At 44.5% G+C, this 27,149-nt stretch overlaps 1 protein-coding gene across 1 annotated transcript in view; it reads left to right on the top strand.

Moving 5' to 3' along the window:
• Ank3 (ankyrin 3) overlaps positions 1–27,149 on the top strand; it is a 594,813-nt gene that overhangs the window by 552,229 nt on the left and 15,435 nt on the right. The window contains exons 38-43 of the mRNA XM_059281286.1: positions 2,917–10,611; positions 11,224–11,298; positions 14,554–14,685; positions 15,556–15,699; positions 18,713–18,803; positions 21,774–22,152. Coding sequence (XP_059137269.1) covers positions 2,917–10,611; positions 11,224–11,298; positions 14,554–14,685; positions 15,556–15,699; positions 18,713–18,803; positions 21,774–22,152 — 8,516 coding nt within the window. The remainder of the gene's footprint in view (positions 1–2,916; positions 10,612–11,223; positions 11,299–14,553; positions 14,686–15,555; positions 15,700–18,712; positions 18,804–21,773; positions 22,153–27,149) is intronic.

The raw sequence follows: 27,149 nt of genomic DNA, 5'->3' as shown, positions 1-27,149 counted from the left end.
TAGGTCAGAGACGCTATGACAACAGGCAGATGTCCCTTACTCCGTCTCCAAGGTGGTAGTTGTTGGGGCCACCTGAAATCTAAGGCCCGGTGTGCTGAGTGAGTTTTCCTTTCACACTAAAGTATGGCTGTTGGGCTGGGTTTGGATCTATTCAGCTTGTCATTGGCTTTGGGCAGAATGACAGGGTCCTTTGGTTTTTGGTTTTTTTTCTTCTTGTCTGTTTTGTGACAAGGCACATAGGCATGTCCAACAGAAGAATGAGAAGGGACTAAGAACACAAGGGAAGTGTCCCAAGCCCCTGAAGGTGTTAGACTCCAAATAGATTATACTTCCCCTATTACTCTGCCCCTTTCCCTACTGCCCAGGGTGTCTGTTGTTAACTGCCCAATGTCAAGAATTGGCCATGCTCACAAAGGGTGTCATGAAGTGGGTGTCACTAAAACATAAGATATATAGCCAGGCGGTAATGTGGTGGCTCCTTTCAAAGTTAGAAATCATAGGTGTACCTCAAAAGACATTTTTGTGAAGGGTTAAAGAGATGACTGAGTAATTAAGAGTGCTTACAAAGAAAGGACCCCTGTTCAGTTCCCAGTACTCAACGTCAGACAGTTCACAATAGCCTATGTCTCCAGCTCTGGGGGAATCCAACATCCTTTTCTGGCCTCCACAGCACCTACATTCATGTGCACGCACACATGCATGTGTATACACACACACACAAAGAAAAATAAATCTTAAAAAAAAAACATACTTATTTTCTTTATCAACCCAAACACTAGAGGCCCTTCCCAGTTTCTGGTAGCTAAAAAATAAACAAACAAATGAATGAATAAATAAATAAAAGACTAACTCTCAAAACACACACTGAGCCCAAATCATTGAATCAAAGGAATGTCCAAGCCATGTGTCTACAGTATGGCCTTTCCCACAGGTTGAGCACTAGGGTGTTGGTACTAATGCCCAGATGGAGTTGTGCCTGAGTGACGTTTCCTTAGCTCCTCTTCCACTGTAGTAAGGCTAACACAGAGCGCTAGAAAAAGGCGCACTCTAAATATCTGCCTTTAAATGCACACTAGGAATGGAAATCTTCACCCTGTGAGAGCAGCTGCTAACCCACTGAGAGGATTGTAACAGGGGCCTGGGCCCAGTGTGAAAGAGCGCACAAATGACGAAGGAGGTCCTCATGTCCTCTGCACATCTCATTGTTACTGTAAACTGTTGCCTTTTTGGACCAAGACTGTACTCATCTCTGGTGTGGGACATTAGTGAGCCCTTGGCGGGCATTCCCAACTCGTGACCAGTTGGCTTTAAGAGTTATGGAAGTAGAGATGCTAAGCTTGGATTTGTTGTCCTCAATATGTACCCGCCTCATGTGGGGGGTTTCTTGCCTGTTTTGAGAAGAATGTTGGTATTATTGGACCCATCTTTCCTCATGGGCCGTTGCAATGTTTGGAGTAACCAAAAGTATGAGGAATATTCTAGAAAGGTACCAGAATTGGTACCTTTGCATTTGATAAACATATATGTTTGTACCATATGCCGCTGTAGGTACTTGATATATGGGGTCTTCAAAATATATTTGTGCTTTTGGATTTCCCCCATGATACCTTTTGAGAGTTAAAAGTAGACCAGATTGTGGGGGGAAAGATACAAATTATGTTTTCCCTATAATGAAGCAAGCTCTAGATATGGAGTTCTTCTCTTGCAGATATATTTAATAATGTGTCTCAAAGCTTCCTAAAATCTCAAAAGGTACCAAGACTTCACATCTCATGGAAAAAGTGTACTCTTCTTTGCAAATGTTCTTGAGAAAGTATTTTTAAACATTATATATACCATGCATAATACTGCTTTGAAACGATTACCTCATTGGCTTGTTTGCCATGATAAACCGCCGCATGATCAAATGTTTTCAGTTGCTTTGCTTGCTCTGGTAACCATGAACCGTATTTTCTGTTCCCTCCCCCTTTTGTATGTGTGTATGTACACATGCATTTTTAAAATCATTTCATATCACCTTTTCTTTTCCCCCTCATCAAAAAGGAATATACTGCATGGAAAAATGATCGATGCAAACATTCCTCTTCCTTGTTTTAAGTTTTTGGTTGACAGCTCTGATTCAGGCAATTTCTTGCTCTTATTGGCTTTTTATGGGTGTGAGATATAACCAATCCTGCATGGAAGAAACAGACTTAAAAATCCAGTGGCTTCACAGTTTGCACACCAGTTGCCTGTCTTTTACTAGTTATTTTGGACTCTGCATGATCAAGCTTGAGTGGTTTTCTGAAAAGGAGGAAAAAAAAAAAAACAGTTTCAAATATTATTTAATGTGTGGATTCACATATTGAAATGGTTCTAACTAGGTGCAATTTATGGTGGACAAGCTGTAGCAGAGGAAACACTCGAGAGTCTTAAGACACTTTCTGTGGTTGCACAAAACAGACATATGTATGTATGTATGCAGGCAAAGCAGAATGGCTGCTGCTATTTCTAACCCAGCACACGAGAAAGTCAATAGGAAGTAAGGAGGCCGTTTTCCATGGTGTCCATTTTCGTCCCTGTCTCCTTTGCCTGTGTGTCTCCGTTACATCATTGACCTCTGTGGCTGCTGTGTGTGTTTCCCTCATGTTTCCTTCCACGTCCGCTGGTTCTAGTCACCTCATCCGTTACCTTTTTTTTAACTTCAGATTTTTCGTGTCCATTCACGTTTATTTTTCCTCTTCTGCTTCAAATCATTCCTTTTTTTTTTTATTTTGCCTCTCCCATCCCAAATCATGCGAACAGTTGTACTTGCTTCTCCAATATTTCCAAGTTTACTGACCAATTTTTTTTTTCTCTGGTCTCTTCTCTGTTTCTCAACCATTTTCGTTGATTTTTTTTTTGTGTTTGATTTTCATTTTAAAATTTAAGAAACAGTTGAACGGAGTTCAGGAACAACAAGATCCCTCCCCACCACTTACTCATACAAGCCATTCTTTTCTACAAGACCATACCAGTCCTGGACCACAGCTCCAATCACAGTGCCCGGGCCGGTCAAGTCAGGCTTCGCCTCCTTATCCAGCTCTTCCTCTAACACACCATCAGCTTCTCCGTTAAAATCCATATGGTCCGTTTCGACTCCTTCTCCAATCAAATCCACGTTAGGCGCGTCAACTACATCTTCAGTCAAATCCATTAGTGACGTGGCATCTCCTATTAGGTCTTTTCGGACAATTTCCTCGCCAATAAAAACAGTGGTGTCACCATCTCCATACAATATCCAAGTGGCCTCCGGTACCCTGGGGAGAGCTCCCACAATTACCGAGGCTGCTACGCCCTTAAAGGGGCTGGCACCCAACTCAACCTTTTCCTCTCGAACTTCTCCTGTGACGACCGCAGGGTCTCTTTTGGAGAGGTCATCCATTACTATGACTCCCCCTGCCTCCCCCAAATCAAACATTACTATGTATTCCTCCAGCTTGCCGTTTAAGTCAATTATCACATCAGCAGCAGCACCACTGATCTCTTCACCTTTAAAGTCAGTGGTGTCTCCAGCCAAGTCTGTAGCTGATGTCATCTCATCAGCTAAAGCTACGATGGCATCATCCCTCTCCTCCCCCTTAAAGCAGATGTCTGGACATGCAGAGGTAGCACTAGTCAATGGGTCTGTTTCTCCTCTGAAGTACCCTTCATCTTCAGCTTTAATTAACGGATGCAAAGCCACTGCCACGTTACAGGACAAAGTTTCCACAGCCACCAACGCTGTGAGCTCGGTGGTGAGCGCGGCCACCGACACGGTGGAGAAAGCGCTCTCGACCGCAACAGCCATGCCCTTTTCCCCACTCAGGTCGTACGTTTCTGCAGCACCCTCGGCTTTCCAGTCTCTTAGAACCCCCTCCGCAAGTGCACTCTACACCTCCCTCGGGTCTTCAATATCTGCCACTACCTCATCCGTGACTTCATCAGTAATCACAGTGCCAGTATACTCGGTAGTCAATGTTTTGTCAGAACCAGCACTGAAGAAACTTCCGGACTCTAATTCGCTCACCAAATCGGCAGCCGCTTTGCTGTCACCCATTAAAACGTTGACTACGGAGACGCGTCCCCAGCCCCATTTCAATCGCACGTCATCTCCCGTCAAGTCATCTCTGTTCCTCACGCCCTCTGCCCTTAAGCTGTCTGCACCATCCTCTCTGTCTTCCAGTCAGGAGATCTTAAAGGACGTGGCTGAAATGAAGGAGGACCTCATGAGAATGACCGCCATACTGCAGACAGACGTGCCTGAGGAGAAGCCATTCCAACCCGACCTTCCCAAAGAAGGGAGGATAGACGACGAAGAGCCTTTCAAAATCGTCGAGAAAGTGAAGGAAGACCTGGTCAAAGTCAGTGAGATCCTCAAAAAGGACGTGTGCGTCGACAGTAAAGGGCCCCCCAAGTCCCCCAAGAGTGACAAAGGACATTCTCCAGAGGATGACTGGACAGAATTTAGCTCCGAGGAAATACGAGAAGCCAGGCAGGCTGCGGCCAGCCACACCCCATCTCTGCCCGAGAAAGTGCACGGGAAGGCCAACCTGACGAGAGTCATAGACTACCTGACGAATGACATTGGCGGCAGCAGTTCATTGACCAACTTAAAGTACAAGTTTGAAGATGTAAAGAAGGATGGAGAGGAGAGGCAGAAAAGGATTTTAAAGCCAGCCATGGCCTTGCAGGAGCATAAACTCAAGATGCCACCGGCCTCCATGAGGCCTTCCACCTCCGAGAAGGAATTGTGCAAGATGGCGGACTCTTTTTTCGGATCAGATGCCATCTTAGAGTCCCCTGATGACTTTTCTCAACATGACCAAGATAAAAGTCCCTTGTCTGACAGTGGCTTTGAGACCAGAAGTGAAAAGACGCCATCAGCCCCACAAAGTGCCGAGAGCACTGGCCCAAAGCCACTTTTTCACGAAGTCCCTATCCCTCCTGTCATCACAGAAACAAGAACTGAAGTGGTCCATGTGATCAGGAGCTATGAGCCCTCTACTGGGGAGATCCCCCAGTCCCAGCCGGAAGACCCCATGTCCCCCAAGCCTTCACCTACATTTATGGAGTTGGAGCCAAAGCCTACCACCTCTAGCATTAAGGAAAAAGTAAAAGCATTTCAAATGAAAGCCAGTAGCGAGGAAGAGGACCATAGTCGGGTTTTAAGTAAAGGCATGCGTGTCAAAGAAGAGACTCATATCACCACCACCACCAGGATGGTGTATCATTCCCCTCCCGGCAGCGAGTGTGCCTCAGAAAGAATTGAAGAAACCATGTCAGTCCACGACATCATGAAAGCCTTTCAGTCCGGGCGAGACCCTTCCAAAGAGCTGGCAGGGCTGTTTGAACACAAGTCGGCCATGTCTCCAGACGTTGCCAAGTCTGCTGCTGAGACCTCAGCCCAGCACGCAGAGGACAACCAATTGAAACCCAAACTGGAGCGTATAATAGAAGTCCACATCGAAAAAGGTAACCAAGCTGAGCCCACTGAAGTCATTATTAGAGAGACCAAAAAGCATCCCGAGAAGGAAGTATCTGTGTGTCAGAGAGACTTATCCCGGGGAAATATTAACTTAAAAGATTTTCTGCCAGAGAAACACGATGCTTTTCCCTGCCCCGAGGAGCAGGGTCAGCAAGAAGAAGAGGAGCTTGCCGCGGAAGAGTCCTTGCCTTCCTATCTGGAATCTTCCAGAGTAAACACTCCAGTGTCCCAAGAAGAAGATAGCCGCCCTAGTTCCGCACAACTCCTGTCCGATGACTCTTACAAAACACTGAAGCTCTTGAGTCAGCACTCCGTAGAGTACCATGATGACGAGTTGTCAGACCTGAGAGGGGAGTCTTACAGGTTTGCTGAGAAAATGCTTCTGTCAGAGAAGCTAGATGTTTCTCACTCTGATACCGAGGAATCGGTGACAGACCCTGCAGGACCCCCTAGCTCAGAGTTACAGAGGTCTGATAAGCGCTCCAGAGATAAAGTAGCTACTGCCCCCAAAAAAGAAATCCTCTCCAAAATCTATAAAGATGTGTCTGAAAATGGGATAGGGAGAGTGTCTAAAGATGAGCATTTTGATAAAGTGACGGTGTTGCACTATGCGGGTAATGTCAGTGGTCCAAAACATGCCATGTGGATGCACTTGTCCGAGGACAGACTAGAGAGAGGTAGAGAGAAGTTGATATATGAAGACAGGGTGGACAGGACCGTGAAGGAGGCTGAAGAGAAATTGACCGAAGTGTCACAGTTTTTTCGTGACAAAACCGAGAAGCTAAATGATGAACTGCAGTCCCCGGAGAAAAAGCCACGCCCCAAAAATGGCAAAGAATACTCCTCCCAGAGTTCCACCAGCAGTAGTCCCGAGAAGGTCTTAACAGAACTATTGGCATCCAATGACGAATGGGTTAAGTCCAGGCAGCGTGGCCCAGATGGACAAGGTGTCCCTCAGGCTGAGGACAGGAAGATACCCAGTGGGTCCAGCAGCCCAGAGAAGAGGGTCCCTTCCCAACAGAGTGAGGATGGCCAGCCTACAGAGGAAGCCAAAAGAACTGTCGCTGCTCAGAGCAGGGGACCAGAAGGGCCCCAGTCTGGATTCCAGCTCAAACAATCTAAACTCAGTTCCATCCGATTAAAATTTGAACAAGGCGCACGCACAAAAAGTAAGGACCTGTCTCAAGAAGAGAAAAATCTGGACGGCCCATCCCGAATCCCAGTTAAGAAAGCTCAAGACAGCAAGCTGCCCACCCACCCAGGTTTTCCTAGAGAAAAACAGCAGAAGGCTGTAGACCTCTCAGAGGAGGGAGCACCAGTGCAAAACGATGTCATGATGTTCAAAGCTGAGCGTGCCAAAAGCAACGACGTTGTTGTGAGCGAATCTGGCTCTGAGGACGCCAAAAGACACCGAACTGAGATGTTAAGTAAGGCAGTGGCCGACTTCTTTCCTGAGCAGCAGGCTGAAGAAGACTCAGCCTGCCCCATGACATCAGACCTAGCGGCCAAGGGACCGTGGGACAGAAAGGTCTTTAGAACGTGGGAAAGTTCTGGGGCCAATAACAATAAGGCTCAGAAAGAGAAAGTTTCGCATGTGCTTGTTCACGATATCCGAGATAATCATGCCGGTCGCCCTGATGAGAGCGAGAATGCCGATCCAAAGGATGAATTTATGTGTGTGACTGAGAGAGGACACAAATTGTTAACGAACGGCTCTCTCTCAGAAATTAAGGAAATGAGTGTAAAATCTCCCTCCAAGAAAGTGTTATACAGGGAGTATATTGTTAAAGAAGGGGAGCGCCCCAGCGGCGCTCTCGAGCATCCTCCCAGGAGAAGCGAGAACTCAGCGCTATCCCATATTCCCATCAGGGTCACAGACGAGAGAAAGACGCCATCTTCTAACATTCCTGATGGGTTTTGTGAGCAGTCGACATTTCCAAAACATGAACTATCCCAAAAAGTGTCCCGGTCAAGTATGAGCAAAGAGATAGTTGAGAGCCAACACTTTAATTCCATAGATGATGAGAAAGTTACCTATTCCGAAATCAGCAAAGTTTCCAAACAGAGTTACGTAGGCCTATGCCCGGCTCTCGATGAAACCGAGACCTCTCCCACCAGATCTCCTGATTCGTTAGAGTTTAGCCCAGGAAAGGACTCTCCCTCTAGTGATGTGTTTGACCACGGTTCCATGGAGGGCTTGGAGAAGCTTGCTCCACTAGCCCAGACGGAGGGAGGGAAGGAAATCAAAACCTTACCCGTTTATGTCAGCTTCGTACAAGTGGGAAAACAGTATGAAAAGGAGCTCCAACAAGGAGGTGTGAAAAAAATCATCAGTCAGGAATGTAAGACGGTGCAGGAAGCCAGGGGGACCTTCTATACAGCTAGACAGCAAAAGCAGCCTCCTTCTCCCCAGGGCAGTCCAGAAGATGATACTCTAGAGCAAGTGTCCTTTCTAGACAGCTCTGGGAAGAGCCCTTTGACCCCGGAAACTCCCAGCTCAGAGGAAGTGAGTTATGAGTTCACGTCTAAGACACCAGACTCCCTCATAGCTTTTATACCAGGACAACCCAGCCCGATTCCCGAGGTTTCTGAGGAGTCTGAGTCGGAGGAGCCCAAATCAGCCCCCCTGAAGCAGGTGACTATGGAGCCGGACACAGAGCGTGATGTGAGCAAAGACTCTGTCCAAAGACCCAAATGTAACCGAGTTGCCTATATTGAGTTTCCCCCTCCTCCTCCTCTGGATGCCGACCAGATGGAATCCGATAAGAAGCATCAGTACCTCCCCGAAAGGGAGGTTGACATGATTGAAGTCAACCTTCAGGATGAGTGTGACAAGTACCAGCTGGATGAGCCTGTCATCCGGGTGCAGCCCCCGTCACCGGTCCCTCCCGGCGCCGATGCCAGCGACTCCAGCGATGATGAGTCCATGTATCAACCGGTCCCGGTTAAAAAATACACCTTCAAGCTGAAGGAAGTTGATGAAGGACAGAAAGATGTGGCCAAATCCAAAACTGCTGCCACGAAGGCTTCCACCCAGAAAGAGGTGGAGAGTAACGGGAGAGAGAATGAGTCTGGCCTTGACTCACCTCAGAACGAAGCAGCTCAGAACGGAAACAATGACCAGTCTGTCACCGAGTGTTCCATCGCAACCACGGCCGAGTTTTCCCATGACACAGATGCCACCGAGATTGACTCCCTGGATGGCTATGACCTGCAGGACGAGGATGATGGCCTCACGGAGAGTGACTCTAAACTCCCCAGTCAAACCGTGGACCCCAAGAAGGATGTCTGGACAGAGGGCATCCTGAAGCCAGCCGACCGCTCTTTCAGCCAGAGTAAACTGGAAGTCATTGAGGAGGAGGGGAAAGTGGGACTGGAGGACGAGAAGCCATCCTCTTCCAAAAGCTCTTCATCTGACAGAACCCCGGAGAAGACTGATCCCAAGTCAGGGGCCCAGTTTTTCACCCTGGAAGGCAGACACCCAGACCGATCGGTGTTTCCAGATACTTACTTCAGTTACAAAGTGGATGAGGAGTTCGCCACTCCTTTTAAAACCGTAGCGACCAAAGGTCTAGATTTTGACCCGTGGCCCAATAACCGAGGGGACAATGAAGTCTTTGATGGGAAATCTCGGGAAGATGACAGTAAGCCCTTTGGTCTGGCGGTGGACGACCGCTCTCCGGCCACCACCCCTGACACAACGCCGGCCAGAACGCCAACCGATGAAAGTACCCCAACTAGTGAGCCTAACCCCTTCCCATTTCACGAAGGAAAAATGTTTGAGATGACCCGCAGTGGTGCAATTGACATGAGCAAGAGAGATTTTGTGGAGGAGAGACTCCAGTTTTTCCAGATTGGTGAGCATACTCCTGAAGGGAAGTCAGGGGCCCAGGGGGAAGGGGATAGCAGGATGGTCACTGACACCCCACAGCCACAGTCAGGGGACACCTCGGTAGACACCCATCTAGAGAGAGATGTAGAGGCACCAGCAGTTGAACCCAACCCCAGCATCCCGACCAGCGGAGAGGGTCAGGAAGGCACGGTCGGCAGTGGCCCTCTGGAGAAGTCAGCAGCCGCTGCTAATGCCTCAAAAGTTGACCCCAAGTCACGCACGCCTATAAAAATGGGAATTTCCGCGTCTACCATGACCATGAAGAAAGAAGGCTCTGGAGAAGTGACAGATAAGATAGAGGCTGTGGTGACCAGTTGCCAGGGGTTAGAAAACGAAACCATGACAGCAATCTCAAGTGCACCCCATAGCCAGGTGGGCGATAGGTCCCAGGAGAAACACGATTTTCAAAAAGATAACTTCAATAACAACAATAACCTGGATTCCTCCACCATGCAGACAGATAACACCACAAATCACGTAGTTCTGACAGGACGCGCCGCACCCACTTGTACCACAGAGAAAGCAAATCCAGTGAAAGGCTCAGGAAAGAGTCCAGGGATCCAAGGACCCTGCACCAGAGATTCGCGGAAGGATCCAATAGGGGTTAGGCGGAAATCCAAGCTTCCCATAAAGGCCACTGCACCAAAAGATGTCTTCCCGCCAAACCATAAGCCAGACAGTAAAGCAGGTAAACTGAGGCAGGTTGGCCCGTCTGAAAAAAACAAAACCCTCCCTACTTCTTCATGTGTAGACGCCAAGTCCCGAATTCCAGTCAAAAACACACACAGGGAGAACCTAGTTGCAGTCAGAAAAGCATGTGCCACACAAAAGCGAGGGCAGCCAGAGAAAGGCAAGGCCAAACCGCCTCCATCCAAGTTGCCAGTAAAGGTAAGATCCACCTGTGTCACCGTCACCGCCACCACCACCACCACCACCACCACCACCGTTAAAGTTAGAGAAAGTCAGCTTAAGGCGGTATGTAAACATCCCATTGAATATTTTAAGGCAATTAGTGGTGAGACCCTAAAGCTTGTGGACCGCCTCACTGAAGAAGACAAAAAGATGCAGTCGGAGTTGTCCGATGAGGAAGAGAGTACCTCCAGAAACACGTCGTTGTCCGACACTTCGCGGGGTGGCCAGCCTTCAGTTCCCACGAGGCCTGCTAGAGATAAGAGAGCAGAGGCAGCAGCGCCTTTAAAATCAAAGAGTGGAAAGGCCGGCAGTAGGAGGACTGGTGAGAACAAAAGGCAGTCAGGTTTCTCGAGCGCTCTTTGCTCACGACCTGGAGCAACAGCATAGTCCGTAAACACCTTCCGACGCGTAGACCCTAGTGCATGACCTGTCGTGATTGCTTGTGGAGTGGTTTAACCGTAGCTTCTCATTCTGTCATTGTCATCTGTGTGTGCTGTCCTAGACGCTCTTCTCTCCTCTTTTAATCCACCTACACTGTAGAGAGCTAGGAAAAGCATGCTACACCGGTGTCATTCAAGATGTGAGCGGTTTTCTTTTTTTCTGATGTGCTCGTGGAGATGACTCTTGTCAGAGCCTCGAGGCACAGAGGTTCAGATTCCATCATGGGCTGTTGGCCACCAACGCGACTCTGTGACCGTTGTGAAGTGGCCAGCTCGCCAGCATGTTCAATCTCATTACATTCCGAGCATCCATGTAATCTGGCATTTGGCCTGATGCGGGTGACAGACGAGGAGTATTTGTGTAGGTGACTAGGACACATCTAAGTACACAGTGTTAGTGTCAGTCTCTGTAAAATCTGAGTACTGCGAAAAGCAATTTTCCAGTGTCGTGTCTTCCTTGGCGATTGTTTTAATTGAGAAATTGTAAATCGTAGGTCCACAGAGTCCTTGTGAGCGGACAGATATCAGGATGGCAATAGTAGCCGATCACCTGGGACTTAGTTGGACAGGTAAGTACATACGCTCCTGAATGAAGCAGGTATCCTTCCCCAGTGTCCTTGTCTTTGTCATGTGCAAAAACCATCCTGTACATCTTTAAACACAAACAAGCAAACAGTAAACCGTTACCCATAATTCTACCTACCCTGATAATTACTGTTAGCAACTCTACACCCTTAGTTTTCTCTGTATATAAACAAAGTTAGACCTTATATTACTTTAAATGCTTTCTTCACACAGCCTTTTCCATAAGGGAGTAAGTAGTCTTGTATCTGAGGGCACATGCCTTAGGAGCATAAAAAAGAAAAAAACCCACCTAAGACTATGAGTACGTGATTAACATGATGTCTGTTGTTAAAACAGCACTCTTAGCCAGTGGTTTAATTGCCCCATGCCCTGCAATAGCCAGATCTAGACACATGATACTTAGCCTTCCGAGATTACAGTATTTACCCTATTGGACTAATGCTTTTAAATGAACTTACTGTTATGCCTTAGGATTAGTTTAAACGGAAAATCTTGTCTTACTTTGACAATAAAGAACAAAAAAATTATTTTAATATTTCTATGACCGAGAAAAAGGAGTGAAAGCTTTGATCGTAAGTTAATTTTTGGAAAAGGATGTAAGTAAATAAAATAGATTCGGTTAACAAAGGTACTTGAGTTCTCTGAAACCATTCACAGCCAGGGTGATGGAAAGGAAATGTCCAGCTTTGTTTTACATCAGTAAAGTCAAATGTGTCACCCAAACAATTTAGCTTTGTGGTGTTGACCCTTACAAGGCCCCCCCATATCCCGACACGTGCCACTCTAAGAAATGTGATGTTTCCCAGGTTGAATATACCTTTTTAGATGCTCATCTAAAGACTTTGGACATTCCTCTGAAAATATACTGGGACACTGGAGCAAATGCTTGATTTCTTTTATGACTATAGACCATACATAACTAAACTAGTAGAAAAAAAATAAGTATTCATTATCACCTCTCTGAAATCATCTTGTATATTAGTTAGTGCATCCATTCTCACGCCATCCCATTATCTGTTCAAGGGAAACGGGAAAACTAGGCCATAGGAAACAAATTCATCTATATTTTTCCTTTGTACGCCTCAGAGCCACCAATTACAAAGTCCTCCTTCCCTGGTCTCTAGCCTCTGCTCTAGGTGACCTGCTAATGGCCAGGGGCTTCCTGGAACTCCGGTATGTCCGGTGTCTGAGTGACACCCTGCAGGTTGAGAGGAGTTAATAATGGTGAACATGGGGAAATAGTTCCCTACAAAGTCTATCATAACACCAATTCTGTTTTAACATAGGTCATTTCCCTGAAAAATACACAGAATGTATGCTGATTTTTTACATTCTTAGTGACTAACAAGCAGATTTTCATTCATCTAACGTGGGCAGTCCTTACTTTCCCAGAGTAGGTATTTGGAGATGTGGCACAGGAGATGAGCTGGGGACAGAGCTCAGTGGCTTGGTATGCTCAAACCCTCAGTTCATCCCTAGGACTAGAAAAGAAGAAATGGAATGAGGTTTTCCAGCTCTGAATTCTTCGGGGTCAATGTGCTTTTCTCCAGGTCTTCCAAGCAATAAATAATGTTTGTTCTCAAGGATTTCTTGGATGCTAGGATTGTCGTCATCTAAAATGTATACAGATGGAGGAATTCAAACTGGAATTAACCTCTGGAATTAGAACTCCTGTGTGATCAATGAAGACTATTAGAAAAATTTCAATATTTAAGCATACAAAGTGTACATGTGCCTCTTGAAACCACCATTAAGGAGCTTTGGTTTTTAAAATATTCTTGTTTTGTTTGCTGACCTTGGCTTTGATGGGTAACGAGTCTATACATATGATGGTGTTTTTTCCTAACCCACTATGCTTAAGAGTTAGGAAGTGAATGTAACCTTTTGGTGGTGTTAAATGGAATGGAGAAGAAAGTGTCTGTGTACACACATATTAAGGCTAAATTATGTGCTGAGGTAAGCTGGTTCACATATATAAACACTGTTTTATACAATATCCTTCTAACTGTCCACCATGATCACAAGACTAAAAACTCAATATTACATCAACAAAGGAACAATTGTCAAGTTTTCAGTAGTTCAAGTCTACAGTGGACACTCAGGTGTGTGCAAATCATTTTATAAACCCCTGTGTACCACAAGATAGACTTGTAGAAGCAACATACTTGCTCAAAACATGATGATATCTTGAATTCATTTTGCTAAGTTTTTGGAAATGTTTGACAGGAACAGAATCTTGGCCAATCGCTTTTCCATGGAAGCAATTCTTCATATTTCTTACTTTAGAGTAACTAAGGTAATACATACTTGATACATATTTTTTAGAGATAAGTGATGAGAAGATGTCTCCTTTCTCAAGGTCTCCATTCACAATGAGTTCATTTGATTTTCTCCTACCAGGTGGGTCCCAGGGGTTGAACCCAGGTCATCAGCCTTGGCAGCAGGTGTCTTTACATGCCAAGCCATCTTGATTGTCCATGTTGAGTTCATCCTTAATCTTTGCAGGGACACCTCTGTGTTTATAAGATTGAGTATATACTTGGGCACAAAGCATTCCTTATTTTTTCACACAAATGGCTGCCTGCATATCACATGTGTGATTTTCCCTCAAGTTAACACTTAACCTCTCATGTAGAGATCACAAAACTCAAAGGCTTAGTCACTACATTAGCAAATGAGTAAGAGGTGTGCTTCAATGGGATTGCTCAGAGCAACCCTCATGCTGTCCCTGCGCATGCTCAGGCGTGGTATGCTCCTCCCTGTCTCGTGTGCAATTGTTCAATCTGCAGAGATGAGGCTGAATCCAAACAAAGCAGCAACATCCTCTCTATAGATCCCAAGAATCTTTAAAAATGATTTGTAGTCAGATGTGGTGGCAACACACCTTTAATCCCAGCACTCAGGAGACAGAGGCAGGTGGATCTCTGTGAGTTCAAGGCCAGCCTGGTCAACAGAGCTAGTTCTAGGACAGCCAAGGCTGCACGCAGAAACTCTGTCTCAGAAAAACAAAAGATTTTTAATGGGAATTTGATTGTAAGTAGTTATCTAAGCAAAGTCTGGTCACAGCCTGTGTATAGAATCAAGCACCAGAATGTCCAACTCTAGACAAAGGGCTTTTCTTTACAATTCATTTCCTTTTTCGGGGGGGGGGGGGAGTGGGGTGTTAGGAGTTGAATACAACTTTGATGAAGTATGTGCAAAATAAAATATACACTTTCTAACTCTCTTTCTTTTCACAGAGCTGGCAAGGGAACTGAATTTTTCAGTGGATGAAATCAATCAGATACGTGTGGAAAATCCCAATTCTTTAATCTCTCAAAGCTTCATGTTATTAAAAAAGTGGGTTACCAGAGATGGAAAGAATGCCACAAGTATGCTTAAAATTATTTATTTTAACTTTCAAAACCACACAGGGTCAATATCTTAGAGAAATCAGCTAGTGGGCTCATTGGAAGATTTTCAGTGTTCTGTAATTTTATGTAGCAATTTTATGTAGAGTTAGTGAGAATCTAGAGTGACACTTGTTTAGTAAGTGCTGCTGTCCTAGAGTCCTGTGCTTAAGCTTCCTGGAAAGCAAGTGGCAGAAAATAGTTTGCATTTTGTAAGGAAGGCCTTCTTCATATATCTACTAAAAATGGAAGAAAAAAATAATACTAACTCTTTCATCATGGGAGGGTCATCAAAAATGCTTTGAAATTACCACTGCATCCAGGGGCAGGTATGGATGGAAGTACAGAGGAGGATGGGATGTGATTAGGGGAGCCAGCCAGTTGTACCCCATCTGGGGCAGTAGAGAATCCTCTGCTGTAACTGGATTTGGCTCGGTGGTGGTGATAAGTTCAAAGGACCCAGCACTCACCCACTGCAATGTGGGGTATGTTATAGGTATGCCTGGTCAGCCTGACCTTGGTAGTTTATAAAATGTTAGGCATCGAATATAAGGACATTGACATTCTGAGAGTCAAGGAAACTTGAAGCTGTATTAGGCCCCCTAAAGGAGTACAGGTGTTTGGAGACCATCCGCCCTGTCACAGTGGGATGAATACCGTGACCTCCATAGATAGCTTTAAAGTAGGATTCTTCCCTGGGGCAGTCAGAATTCTGGATGTGGATCTGGCAGGGCTACAGTGGGGAGCTGAAATGCTACCAAACTGCAGAAGCCATGCTTTTTTGTTGGATGTTGTGCTGACTTGCAGGAAATAATGCCACTGGGCTCTCAACCTTTTTTCTCTCCTTTTCAGCTGATGCCTTAACTTCGGTCTTGACAAAAATTAATCGAATAGACATAGTGACTCTGCTAGAAGGACCAATTTTCGATTATGGGAATATTTCAGGCACCAGAAGCTTTGCAGATGAAAACAATGTTTTCCATGACCCAGTTGATGGTAATTGCATTTAGTGTTCATATTTGATTGTTTGATAAAAATCTGAAAGTGCTGTCAATCAAGGCAACTACTCATCACCACATGCACCATGATCTGCTTGACTTACTTTCTCGTTTTCACAGCATTTTTGTTCTGCCCGAGTCTGCAAATGAGCATGCTAATATCAGAGCAGACTCGGTAAATGTCTCTCTGCAACACAGAGGATGAAATGTGAAAGCACATTATCTGAAAGAGCTGTTACTTCTAGCATTCTGTGCACCCAAATGGAAGAAAACTTAATACCCACAAAATGCAATGCTTTGGCATTTAAAATTAATTGGTTTTTTTTTTTTTAACCTAAAAACTGGTGATCTCTTTTCATATGTTAGTGAAATAAAACTGTGAGCCCAGTTTTAGCCAAGCAGGTGATGTGCTGAGCCCAGTTTGCAGTAAACAGTGGCTGGGGTGAATAGTGAATCACTGTTGTGGGACCAAGCATGTGGAATTGTACTGGAGAATCCCCCATCATTCCAAGTGGTTTAGTTACTTAACATAGGAACCTACATTCTGCCAGTAATTCCTGGAGTGGAGGGCAGTATTTGGTGTGCTGTGCATAAAAGACAGCATTCTTTCTAATTCAGTGAGCGCACACACACACACAAATCATTGATAAGCTTTTGGTTTAGCTTAATTTAACAGTCCCCTCCCCCATTCATTAAGAGTCCATCTCATCAGAGCATCAGAATAAAACAAAACAGACAGCCAGGCTTTCAAAGCCACTCCTGCCTTACTTCACAAGTGGAAATCCATCCCCACAGTGAATGGAAAATACTGACCTGCCATGGACAAGAGTAGTCAGGGATGTTGTCCTGTTAATTCAAGGGTCAAGAAATACGGTCATTTTCTCCTTCCGTTTTTTAACTGGCAAACTTAAACAAGAGTCAGGAACTTTTAAACTTCTGCATGTGTCACATTGGAAAAGGCTGTAGAATCCTAGAAAGTGCCTATTTACTAAAAGTAAAGTGCATCTGTAATCTACAGAGCATCAATACCATGGATCCTTGGAACACACACACTCTTGTGCACCTTGTCTTAGGTGGGAGGCTGTGTCTCGATAAATTCCTTTTGTACTGGAAAAATAGAACAAATTAAGGATTACTGGCAAGTTACAGCCATAGCTTCCTCTGATCTTTACTGGGAAAAGAAATCACAAGTGTGGTATTCTTGGTTCATTTGTTTTAACATTGTAAATTTTGAGAATCATTAAAATAAGCTCACCAGGGCTTTTTGTCATTGTATCTCAGTATTGTGTAGTTCTTTTTATTAAAATTTCTACAGGGAAATTTAAGCATGAAATATGTTTACTTATGCAAACTATAAATCGTATCGTAACCAGATTTTAGCAAGAGGCTCATTTACAGGCAGCTGTAACCAACAAGTGTCCACAAACCAATGGCAATTTGAAATTATAACAATAGCTGTTTGCCTTGAACTGATGGAAAAACAGGTCTTTGGTTCTGCAGACTAATGAACTTAGAGAATGCATTGCTGCTTTTTTTTTTTTTTTTTTTTTTTAATGTCTTTCCTCTTTGTTGAGCTTTGGGAAACTCCCTTCCCTCACCATGACCAGACCACTATTGACTTTCTCACTGTTGGGTCAAGGAAATTCTTCTGGAGTCCACATAGAGTGCTTAGAATCAGGGGTTAGCCCCTCCTTCCCTTCTGAGCAGGCTAGCACAGCACTGTTCTAAGTCCTGGATACTCTGACCTTAGGCCCTCCTCCTGTCTCCATTGTGTATCATTTTTTTTCTCTTTATTTGCCTCATGATTCTAAGCTGATTCCCATCAACCAGCTTCACCCAGACCTCCATACACATCCTAACTCTCTTATCTCTGTGACATTAAGTCACCTAATAATACACACCGAGTCATTTATCCTGTCTAACATCAGCCAGCACTACCATAGCTCTAAAACTCCATTGATTATCTTTCCAGAGTGTAAATTCATTCCTTATTTCCTCCCGCAAATTTCACATAGATGAGGAAGAATTAGAGCTGGATTGTGTTTGTAACCAGAGCAAGAGTGAGTTAATTACAGAATGGGCTTCTTATGGCCGGCTTGTTATATTCAGTCTACCATAGTAGAGGTTTTTGCATGCTAAAATGAGAAAGCTGCATTAGCCATGAGCCACACGTCCTCTAGATATATGACAACTAACTTTATATTGCATTAATTTCATCTGCAGAGTTACGATGCTGTATTAAAGTTGATAGAATGCCGTTGTTTTATTTCATTAAATGACATGAACTAAACCATGAAAGCGTGTACATTGTTCTGTAATCCATCATGCATTGTCATCCCTGATATAATTTGAGTCATCCCATGTGTTTGTGTCCAATGTGTTCTAGCTCATTCCAGTCAGTCCAAATGTACTGTCTTCCATAGGTCACCCTTCCCTTCAAGTGGAGCTGGAGACCCCCATGGGGTTGTACTGCACACCACCCACCCCTTTCCAGCAAGATGACCGTTTTAGTGATATATCTAGCATAGATTCTCCCTTTAGAACCCCCAGTAGACTGAGTGACGGGCTAATGCCTTCCCAGGGAAATATAGAGCATTCAGCAGGTGGACCTCCAGTGGTAACTGCAGAAGACACTTCCTTAGAAGACAGCAAACTGGAAGATTCAGTCATTGTCACAGAAATGGCCGACCCACGGGATGTAGACAAGAGCCAGTTGAAGGACATGTGTCTGAGGGAGTGTCCTCAGTACCTCGGAAGTGTGGCTGGGGTCCCAAAAGATGGTGTGCCGGCAGAGCCGCCGAAACCGCAGACTAGAAAAGTAGGCATGAGCTCTGAGCGACAGGAGAAAGGAACGTCTGGTCCTGGTGAGGAGATGGCGGAAGAAAAGCTCAAATCTCTATTTGAGGACATTCAGCTTGAAGGAGTAGAGTCTGAGGAGATGACAGAAGAAAAGGTGCAGGCTATTCTTAGTCGCGTTCAGCGAGCAGAACTGGCCATGTCTTCACTTGCAGGGTGGCAGAACGAGACGTCAAGTGGAAGCCTAGAGTCCCCGGCACAAGCCCGAAGGTTAACTGGTGGGTTACTAGACCGCCTGGATGACAGGTACGACTCCGTCTCCGGAAATACACATGAAAAGCAGGTGTCCTACCCATACGTCCTTTTAAACGGGTGCTTTGGGGCAATGACTCCTTGTGTCAGTAGTTAGTTCTGGGATATACCTTGCTTATAGATTGGTTCAGTATGTTAGAATCCCTAGAGAAAGGTGAATTTCAATTCAACTATAATTCTCAAAAGCACTGAAGTAAAATACCAAAGCACAATTACTTACATGACAAAGATGTAGATGTTGGCTTAATTAGAAGACACGTGGCTGGTTCCCTCTATTAGTCTGTCTTCGAAGTCAGCAGGTGTTCAGTTGAAGTCATTTCATATGTGAAAGCCCACATCTTTTATGAATACTATTACCATTTGTCTTATTTCATAACTACAGACATAAATGTGATGATACAAGATATTAACGATTAAAAACTTGACCACTCCTGCCATCTAGCAATAATCACCAGGAAAATTCTGAAATTTGGAGGTGTGCTTTAGCGGCAGCATAAATGCAAGCCAAATACGCATGGCTCTGCATGTCATCTCCAGCACCCCGCCCCCAAAAGAGGAATGAGGCAGGTATACATTTTCTGTCTTCATGTAGGAAATCAGAAACAAAGAAAACGCACCCACTATACTCAGAAAAACACATTATTCCTCCATTTTTCTTTTTGGAGACAGGGTTTATCTTTGTTGTCCTGGCTATTCTGGAACTCACTCTGTAGATCAGGATGTTCCTGAACTCAGAGATCCACCTGCCTCCCAAGTGCTGGGCATGCGCCCCAACACCCAACCCTCTTCTTCCATTTTTATATACATAGTCTTTTACACAGAAATATGATAGACATTTCTTTACAACCAAAATAGGCATCAGTGTATAACTACGGTAATTCTGTTGGTGTGTGTTTGGTTCTTTATGCTAGCCCTGCTCTAGAAAGTAAGTCTAGAGCCCCTGGACATGGGACACACCTCACCACTTGGTTGAATTTCTAAATTCTAAGAAGGTTGTTTTAGTCATCTTTATAGTACTCCAGGCCTCAAGCAGGTTTGTAGACCAAACAAGAAAAGCAGCTTCCCTACCAGATGACTGAGATAGACAGTAACCTCTAGTAACACGTCAGAGTGAAATAGACATTTACTTTAATTGTAACTGGTGATAAACCCCAGTTGCACGCAAGACAATCTTAATTTCCTAACCACATGTTTTTCGTTTTGCTGTTCAACTTTGTGTTCCAATCACAACTCCAAAAGGAGACATATCAGAGATCACAAAACCTCTTTCGAAAGCATCAATAATTTGTCTCTGTTAGCGACTGCAGAGAAGACAGAGCACATCCACATCCAACCCCATGTTCCCCTAGGATGGCAGAGTCTACAGCTGATCATCAGAAAACATATAGTCTAGGAAAGCTGTGCATTGCTTTAAACTCGCCAAAATCTCTTGTTGAATAGAGACCCTGCCCTTGGATATACAGAAAATATACTGCATCTTCCTGCTCCTGGAAAGTAAGGAAATAATAGTGACCTCCAGGGACCTTATATAGTGATACCCCAGTGTAAGCATCAGGAGCAAGGAAAGTGTGATAAACCACGTGGAGTAGGATATACACACTGTGTTGTCCGATCTTCACAGTAGTATATTCTTTTTTTTTCCCCCTTAATGTACACTAGGGTTTTGCCTGCATGCATGTCTGTGTGAGGATGCAGAGTCCCCTGTGACTGACTGGAGTTATAGACAGTTGTGAGCAGCCATGTTGGTGCTGGGAATTGAATCCTGGTCCTTTGGAAGAGCAGCCAGTGCTCTTAACTGCTGAGTGATCTCTCCAGCCTCCGGTAGATTATTCTCGTACACACAAGATAAGCAAGCATTCGTGTCCACTCTTCCACATTAATATGAAGGGTAATGTCCTAGTCACTGCCTTTTCTGGGACATGAGCACAACACTAAAAATGACTAAAAGTTTGCAGTATGAGCTACAAAATAAAACCAGTGGTTTATGTTGAACCTAGTCAAAGATTAAAAGTCATTCGAAAAGACAAGACTCAGTTATGAAGGGTGTCCCCGTGGTAAACAGAAGCCATGTTGGTCAGTGAAGGTAGTGGAGGCTGGAGTGGACAGAGGGGGTCAATAAGGGCATCCTGGTTGACAAAGTATGGCGAACGTACGCACAGATGAAAACTTACAAAGAATTCAAGTCAGGATTCCTGAAAATGCAACTTCCACTCAGAAATTCCTTTTTATTTTTTTCAGGAAGTGTTTAGGTTTGGTTGTAGTTTTTTTTATTTATTCTTTTGTTTGTTTTTCAAGAGAGAGTTTCTCTGTATAACAGTCCTGGAACTTGAGGCTGGCCTCGAACGCAGAGATTTGCTTGCCTCTGCCTCCTGGGTGCTGAGATTAAAGGCATGCACCACCAGGCCTGGTGTTTGTTTTTAATTAGTGACATAATAGTGTCTCACACTAGCCTTCCCTTTAAAATTGGTGAGGTTGGAACTATATGTCCAACATTTTTTAAGATGTAAAATATAGCTGTGGAAAATGATTATTTTTAAAGTGACAGTCTACATAGCCATGTTGGGAGCTGGGGTACTGGGGATGCCTACAGCCTGGTATACCTCACTGGCCCACCTGTGATAGGCCCTCACATTTTAAACCCACTCACTTGCTAACGTTTTCATGCCTATTTTATGCCTTTAGAAGTAGTTTAGCGGGGCTGGAGAGATGGCTCAGTGGTTAAGAGCACTGACTGCTCTTTCAGGGGACCCGGGTTCAATTCCCAGCACCCACACGGCAGCTCACAACTGTCTGTAATTCCAGGATCCAACACTCTCACACATACATAATACAGGCAGAACACCAATAAAATAAAAACAAATTTAAAAAAAGAAGTAGTGTGGCAGCCTGGGTCCTGAAACCACACCCTGAAGCCATGTGCAGTCACGTATCGCCATGATGACTTTGCATATTGTTCTTTTACAGCTCTGATCAGGTTCGAGATTCCATTACCTCATATCTCAAAGGAGAACCTGGGAAATTTGAAGCGAATGGAAATCATGCAGAAGTCACTCCAGAAGCAAAGGCAAAGTCCTACTTTCCGGAATCCCAAAACGATATAGGAAAACAGAGCATTAAGGAGAACCTGAAACCAAAACTACACGGCTCTGGTCGCACTGAGGAACCAGCGTCTCCCCTCGCAGCCTATCAGAAATCTCTGGAAGACACCAGCAAGTTTGTCATAGAAGATGCACCTAAACCCTGTGTGCCTGTCAGCATGAAAAAGATGACTAGGACTGCTGCTGACGGCAAGGCCAGGCTCAACCTCCACGAAGAAGAGGGGTCCAGCGGGTCAGAGCCTAAGGTAGGTCATCCACACAATCAGCACGCTCTCATTATTGTAAACACCCGCGGTTACTACTATTAGTCCTGTAGCATTGGACGCAAGGTTCTTTTTTTTTTGGATTTTCGAGACAGGGTTTCTCTGTGTAGCTTTGTGCCTTTCCTGGGACTCACTTGGTAGCCCAGGCTGGCCTCGAACTCACAGAGATCCGCCTGGCTCTGCCTCCCGAGTGCTGGGATTAAAGGCGTGCGCCGCCACCACCCGGCTTTTGACGCAAGGTTCTTAATGATTTCTAAATGATGATGGGGATGGCCACCAAAGAAAGCCCTGGGGAGGATGTACACCGTGGGTTAGCACCTTCAGTCATCAAGGAAATAAAGTATCTCCGGCCATTGCCAAGGATGAAAAGCAGCAAAGAGACATTAGGTTTTTGGGTCCAGTACCAATTCTGCCTGCGATTAAGGTTCCCTGATTGCAAATCCAGCCTTCGTTCTTAGGGGAAAGGGGAGTAATTTACACACTTTCTGGTTCTTTCATAGAGTTTAAAGGCTATAGTATCAGACCCATCAACACACACTATTCTGTAGCGACTAATGTCTCCACGTAGTTGAACAATTGAAAAGATACAATTTCCAAGGCAACTCAGCGGCAGGCTTAAGCTTGTGCTTAGAAACAGCCTTTTTATATCTCAGTTGATCATCGGCATGTGGACTCTGAATGTGATAGAATCGATGGTTTGTTCTTTACAACGATAGGTTTTTGTGTACAACTTAATAGGTTTATTTTTTATTCTTTAACATCTAAAACAAAAGTATGTTTTAATGAAATTATCTTTCACCAATGAAATAAAATTAAAATGCATTGTTCCTGCTTTTTGATACAGGGGCTGGCCTCAAACTCACAGAGACCCACCTGCCTCTGCCTTTGCCTCTGCCAGGATTAAAGTTGTATGTCACCACTGCCCAGCTTTTTTCGTTTTTGTTTTTAAACTCTTGTCTTCTCTCTATTCTTCTTTCTGTCAACTACGTAGTAAACAACAGTCCTCTGCCTTTGACATGCAAGTTCTGTGGCCTGCCCTGAGACATGCCTAGTTCACTTAAGACCAGCATTTTGAGAAGAAACAGTATTTTATAAAACAATGCTTTAAGTTTACAAAAACGCCCAGGCACTCAGAAGCTACCCACTGTCATCAACAAATCCTATACTGTCTCCCACTGTTCATACTCCTTTGGTCATTTTCTGAAGTGTTAGAAGGGAAAAGAGAGGAAATACAATTTCAATAGATGACCATTTAAGCAAATGATTATCATCACCAATAACTAAGACTGGAAACGATTCTTGCCTTTTTCTTGTATGCTGTTCAGAGGATTCCCCCTTCTCAGAAAGTGTCATGTTCCATATTTTTGCCTTTCATTTGTTTCTCAGTGTATTTAAGCGGGATGAGTTTGGGTGGAATCTTGTGTTTTAAAATGTCATACAGTTAAGTATGTTCCTTTTAAAATGAATCTAAAAAAAACAAACAAACAAACAAACCAGTTATTAGAAACCAGCATAGACATGTGACACAGCTTGTGTAGATGGGTGTGTAGTTGTGGGTCACTGGAGAACCACTTGAATGTGGACATGAAGATGGCTGCAGTGGTTGTAAGCCTCAGTAGATCTCAGCTGGGTTCACTAGCAGTGGAAACCAAACTTCTCATTGAGTCACCCAATGTATAAAGACTTCCTGTCCATGAATGTCCATGGACAGTCACAGTTTCTGGGGAATGTGAGTTTGATCTCACAGGAAATCCCAAGATGCCCCAGTCATGTCTTCAGTGGCCCAGCCTAAGTACAGTAGCAACCAACAAGGCCATCTGATGTCTACTTCAGACCACAGACCCCTTTTTGTCCCCTGAAAAAGCAGGTCAAAAGTCCGGGTGCGGCGTTGACACGGATGACCACCTGCTGTTACAAGGTAAAGCCCTGCTCTTTCCTCTTCCCGTGAAGCAAGGAATGGTGGGAAAACCCCACATGTTCTCCCAAAGCTTGGTCCTCCCTTGGTTTCCAGAGAATTCTCTTAAAAGGAAGCCTGGGGTTCTACACTGCTCTCTCCCTTCTCCTAAGGCTAAGCAGATTGAGTCTAGGGAGAGAGGGAACGCTGAAACACTGGTCCCACCAGCCACCTCTGTATGTGAGGGCGCTCTGGGGGTCTTGCAAGGGTCACCTGTCTGACGGACATGTGAGCCCTCGGTTAGTGTTTGCATTAACCTGTGCCCTGCTTCTGACTCTGCCGGCTTACAGTCCATGTATGAATAATTCAGACTTCCCCTTCCGCCTCCCCTAGGCTGTTAATTCTGTCCTCTTGTGAATTTGACTTCCTCTTACCTTTGTGTACTTTTCTAATATGTTCCTTAAATCATTTAAACTCTCTGTCCTGTTGTGAAAATTGAAGAATACAATAGGGAATGTGATTTAAGTTCTGTTCCTTGCATAGATACTGGCTGGGATTTTCTTTGAGAGCCGTGTTCTCCAATGGGACTTCATATGAACTCAAGATTAACATTGCCCTTAACACTTCAACTACTTGTCAGTGGACTGTTGGTGAACACTATATCCTTGTGTGTTACCTACTTAGCTACCGTTTTACGCTCATTTTACCTAATGTCTGTTCCTCCTATAGAGATTTCACTAGTCTCCCCCCTCTACACCCACACACAACTTTTTCTAATGGTATCAACTACACAGTCCCTAGCTTCCTGACCATTAGAGTTCATTTGTATAATTTGATCATTGCAGTTAACCATGGTGATGAAGAATATTTACTGAGTAACAGTATTTTCCCACTTGAATGATAAACTATTTGCCACTATATAGTTTTTTCAGACTCCTGAATTGCGGAATTACTGTGTCTCTCTTTCTCTGTTCATCTGTCTCTCTCAGGTCCTGGGGAGTAAACTACTAAGCCTTACACATGCAAGTTCTCCACGACTGAGCTGTGTCTACAACACACACACACACACACACACAATTTTGAGACAAGGTCTCATTAAGTTGCCCAGGCTGGCCTTGAGCTTATAATCCTACAGTCCCAGCAATGTTCCATCTTACATTGTCATTTCATTCTGGGTCTTTACTAAAGCCCTCAGGTGCTCACAAGTCTTTACTCCCTCACTCATTGGCAAAAGCTCTTACTGAACACCTTGTGTGAATGATAATCTCCCGGTACAGGCAAGTCTGGTGTGTCCATCTCAAAGACAGCTTTCAATAAAGTTAACAAATTCAATCAAAATTCCACAAAAGTTGTACACGCCTCTGTAGCAGGAATCTTAGAGAGTCTTATTAATAAAATCAAACCCAGGGCCAGTTATTGGGGTGAAATGCTGGATGGTCAGAGACACAGAACAAGCCACAGCTAACCTCACCTGGTCAACTTCTCAGCTGGTCTTGTTTCCTCAGACTGGAAGCCTCTGTGTCCTCATATCCGAATGGCTCTCAGCTGAACTGTGCTGCTAGAAGCCTGAAAGCTTAACCAGCCAATTGCTTCTAGTTTCTGGTCCTTATGCCTTATATACCTTTCTGCTTTCTACCGCCACTCCCTGGGATTAAAGGCATGTATCACCATGCCTGGCCGTTTCCAATGTGGCCTTGAACTCACAGAGATCCAGAGGGATTTCTACCTCTGGAATGCTAGGATTAAAGGTGTGAGTGCCACCATTTTCTAGCCTTTCTATCTAGTGGCTGTTCTGTCTCTGACCCCAGATAAGTTTATTAAGGTGCACAATATTTTGGGGAACACAATACCACCACATGCCTCTTTCTGTATAGAGCAAGGCAGATATGACCTAAACTATAAGATCATATGTTCAAATCAAACGAAGGCAGATTTTAAACTATTTTAAACAGGAATACAAAGACTTCATCAAGCTAGTAACATTTAGTTTTTAAAGCCAAAATGCTGTATTATTAACAGATTATAATTACCTTTATTTTCTTGGTTTTTCGAGACAGGGTTTCTCTGTGTAGCTTTGGTTGCCTCGGAACTCCCTCTGTAGACCAGGCTGGCCTTGAACTCACAGAGATCCACCTGTCTCTGCCTCCTGAATACAGGGATCAAAGTGGTGTGCCACCAGCATCCAGCTTATTACCTTATTGTTTCACTGTATACACAGACACCACACATGCACGCACATGTACACACATAAACACACCCAGTCATACATATCCACACTGAACATGTGTGTTCATGCCTGCACACACACACACACACACACATTCATGAACATGCAGAGATATACCCACTCACTCACACACACAAAGAACTGTAAAAGCAGCCTGAATCTCAACTCAAACATTTCTCCCTCTCCATTTTCAGGATTCTCTTAAATATGTATCATGCTATTCCTGAGGGGGAAAAAATAAGTAAATATAATTCTTTCTTGATTTCCCTTCTCAGAATGTCTTTTGTTTTCACTATGATGATAAAATTATACTAAAAATGCATTTATCAGGACTTGAGCACCAGTGACAGTAGTTCAAGTTCAGAGGAGGAGCGGAGGGTCACGACCCGAGTCATTCGCCGGCGTGTGATTATAAAGGTACCAGCAGGTAGAAGCGACGGGGTGCTGCTGTGTCGAGAGGCTGCGGTGCAGTTTGGGAAGTTCAGCATGTTTGATAACCAGCTGGCTCTGTTTCTCTGCGCACTTGAAAGCTTGTCAAGGAACCGCCCTAAGGAAAGCCGTGTTATGTGTTAGTGCGTGCTCTGCGCAAGCCTGCTGGCCACGAGACAGCTATGATTCTGTCTGAGAATCTTGGTGTTTGTAGCCTGCCTTTCTTGGAAAGCAAGGATTCTGTCTTGGTGAGAAGGTAGTTCGTAGTGAACACAGTGCTCAGTTAATACCCCAGAATCTAAATGAGGAAGAGAGGGGAACACCAAGGAGACTCCCACTGCCTTGTCTTGGAAATGAAAACACATTTCTCATTATTAGGCAGTGACTGAGAATTTTAGGTCACACCTGGCATGGATATGTGTGACACAG

Source organism: Peromyscus eremicus, chromosome 16_21, assembly GCF_949786415.1.
Source record: "Peromyscus eremicus chromosome 16_21, PerEre_H2_v1, whole genome shotgun sequence".
NCBI lineage: Eukaryota > Metazoa > Chordata > Mammalia > Rodentia > Cricetidae > Peromyscus > Peromyscus eremicus.
Note: the sequence above shows the minus strand (reverse complement) of the source record. Positions and strands in the feature narration are given on the sequence as shown.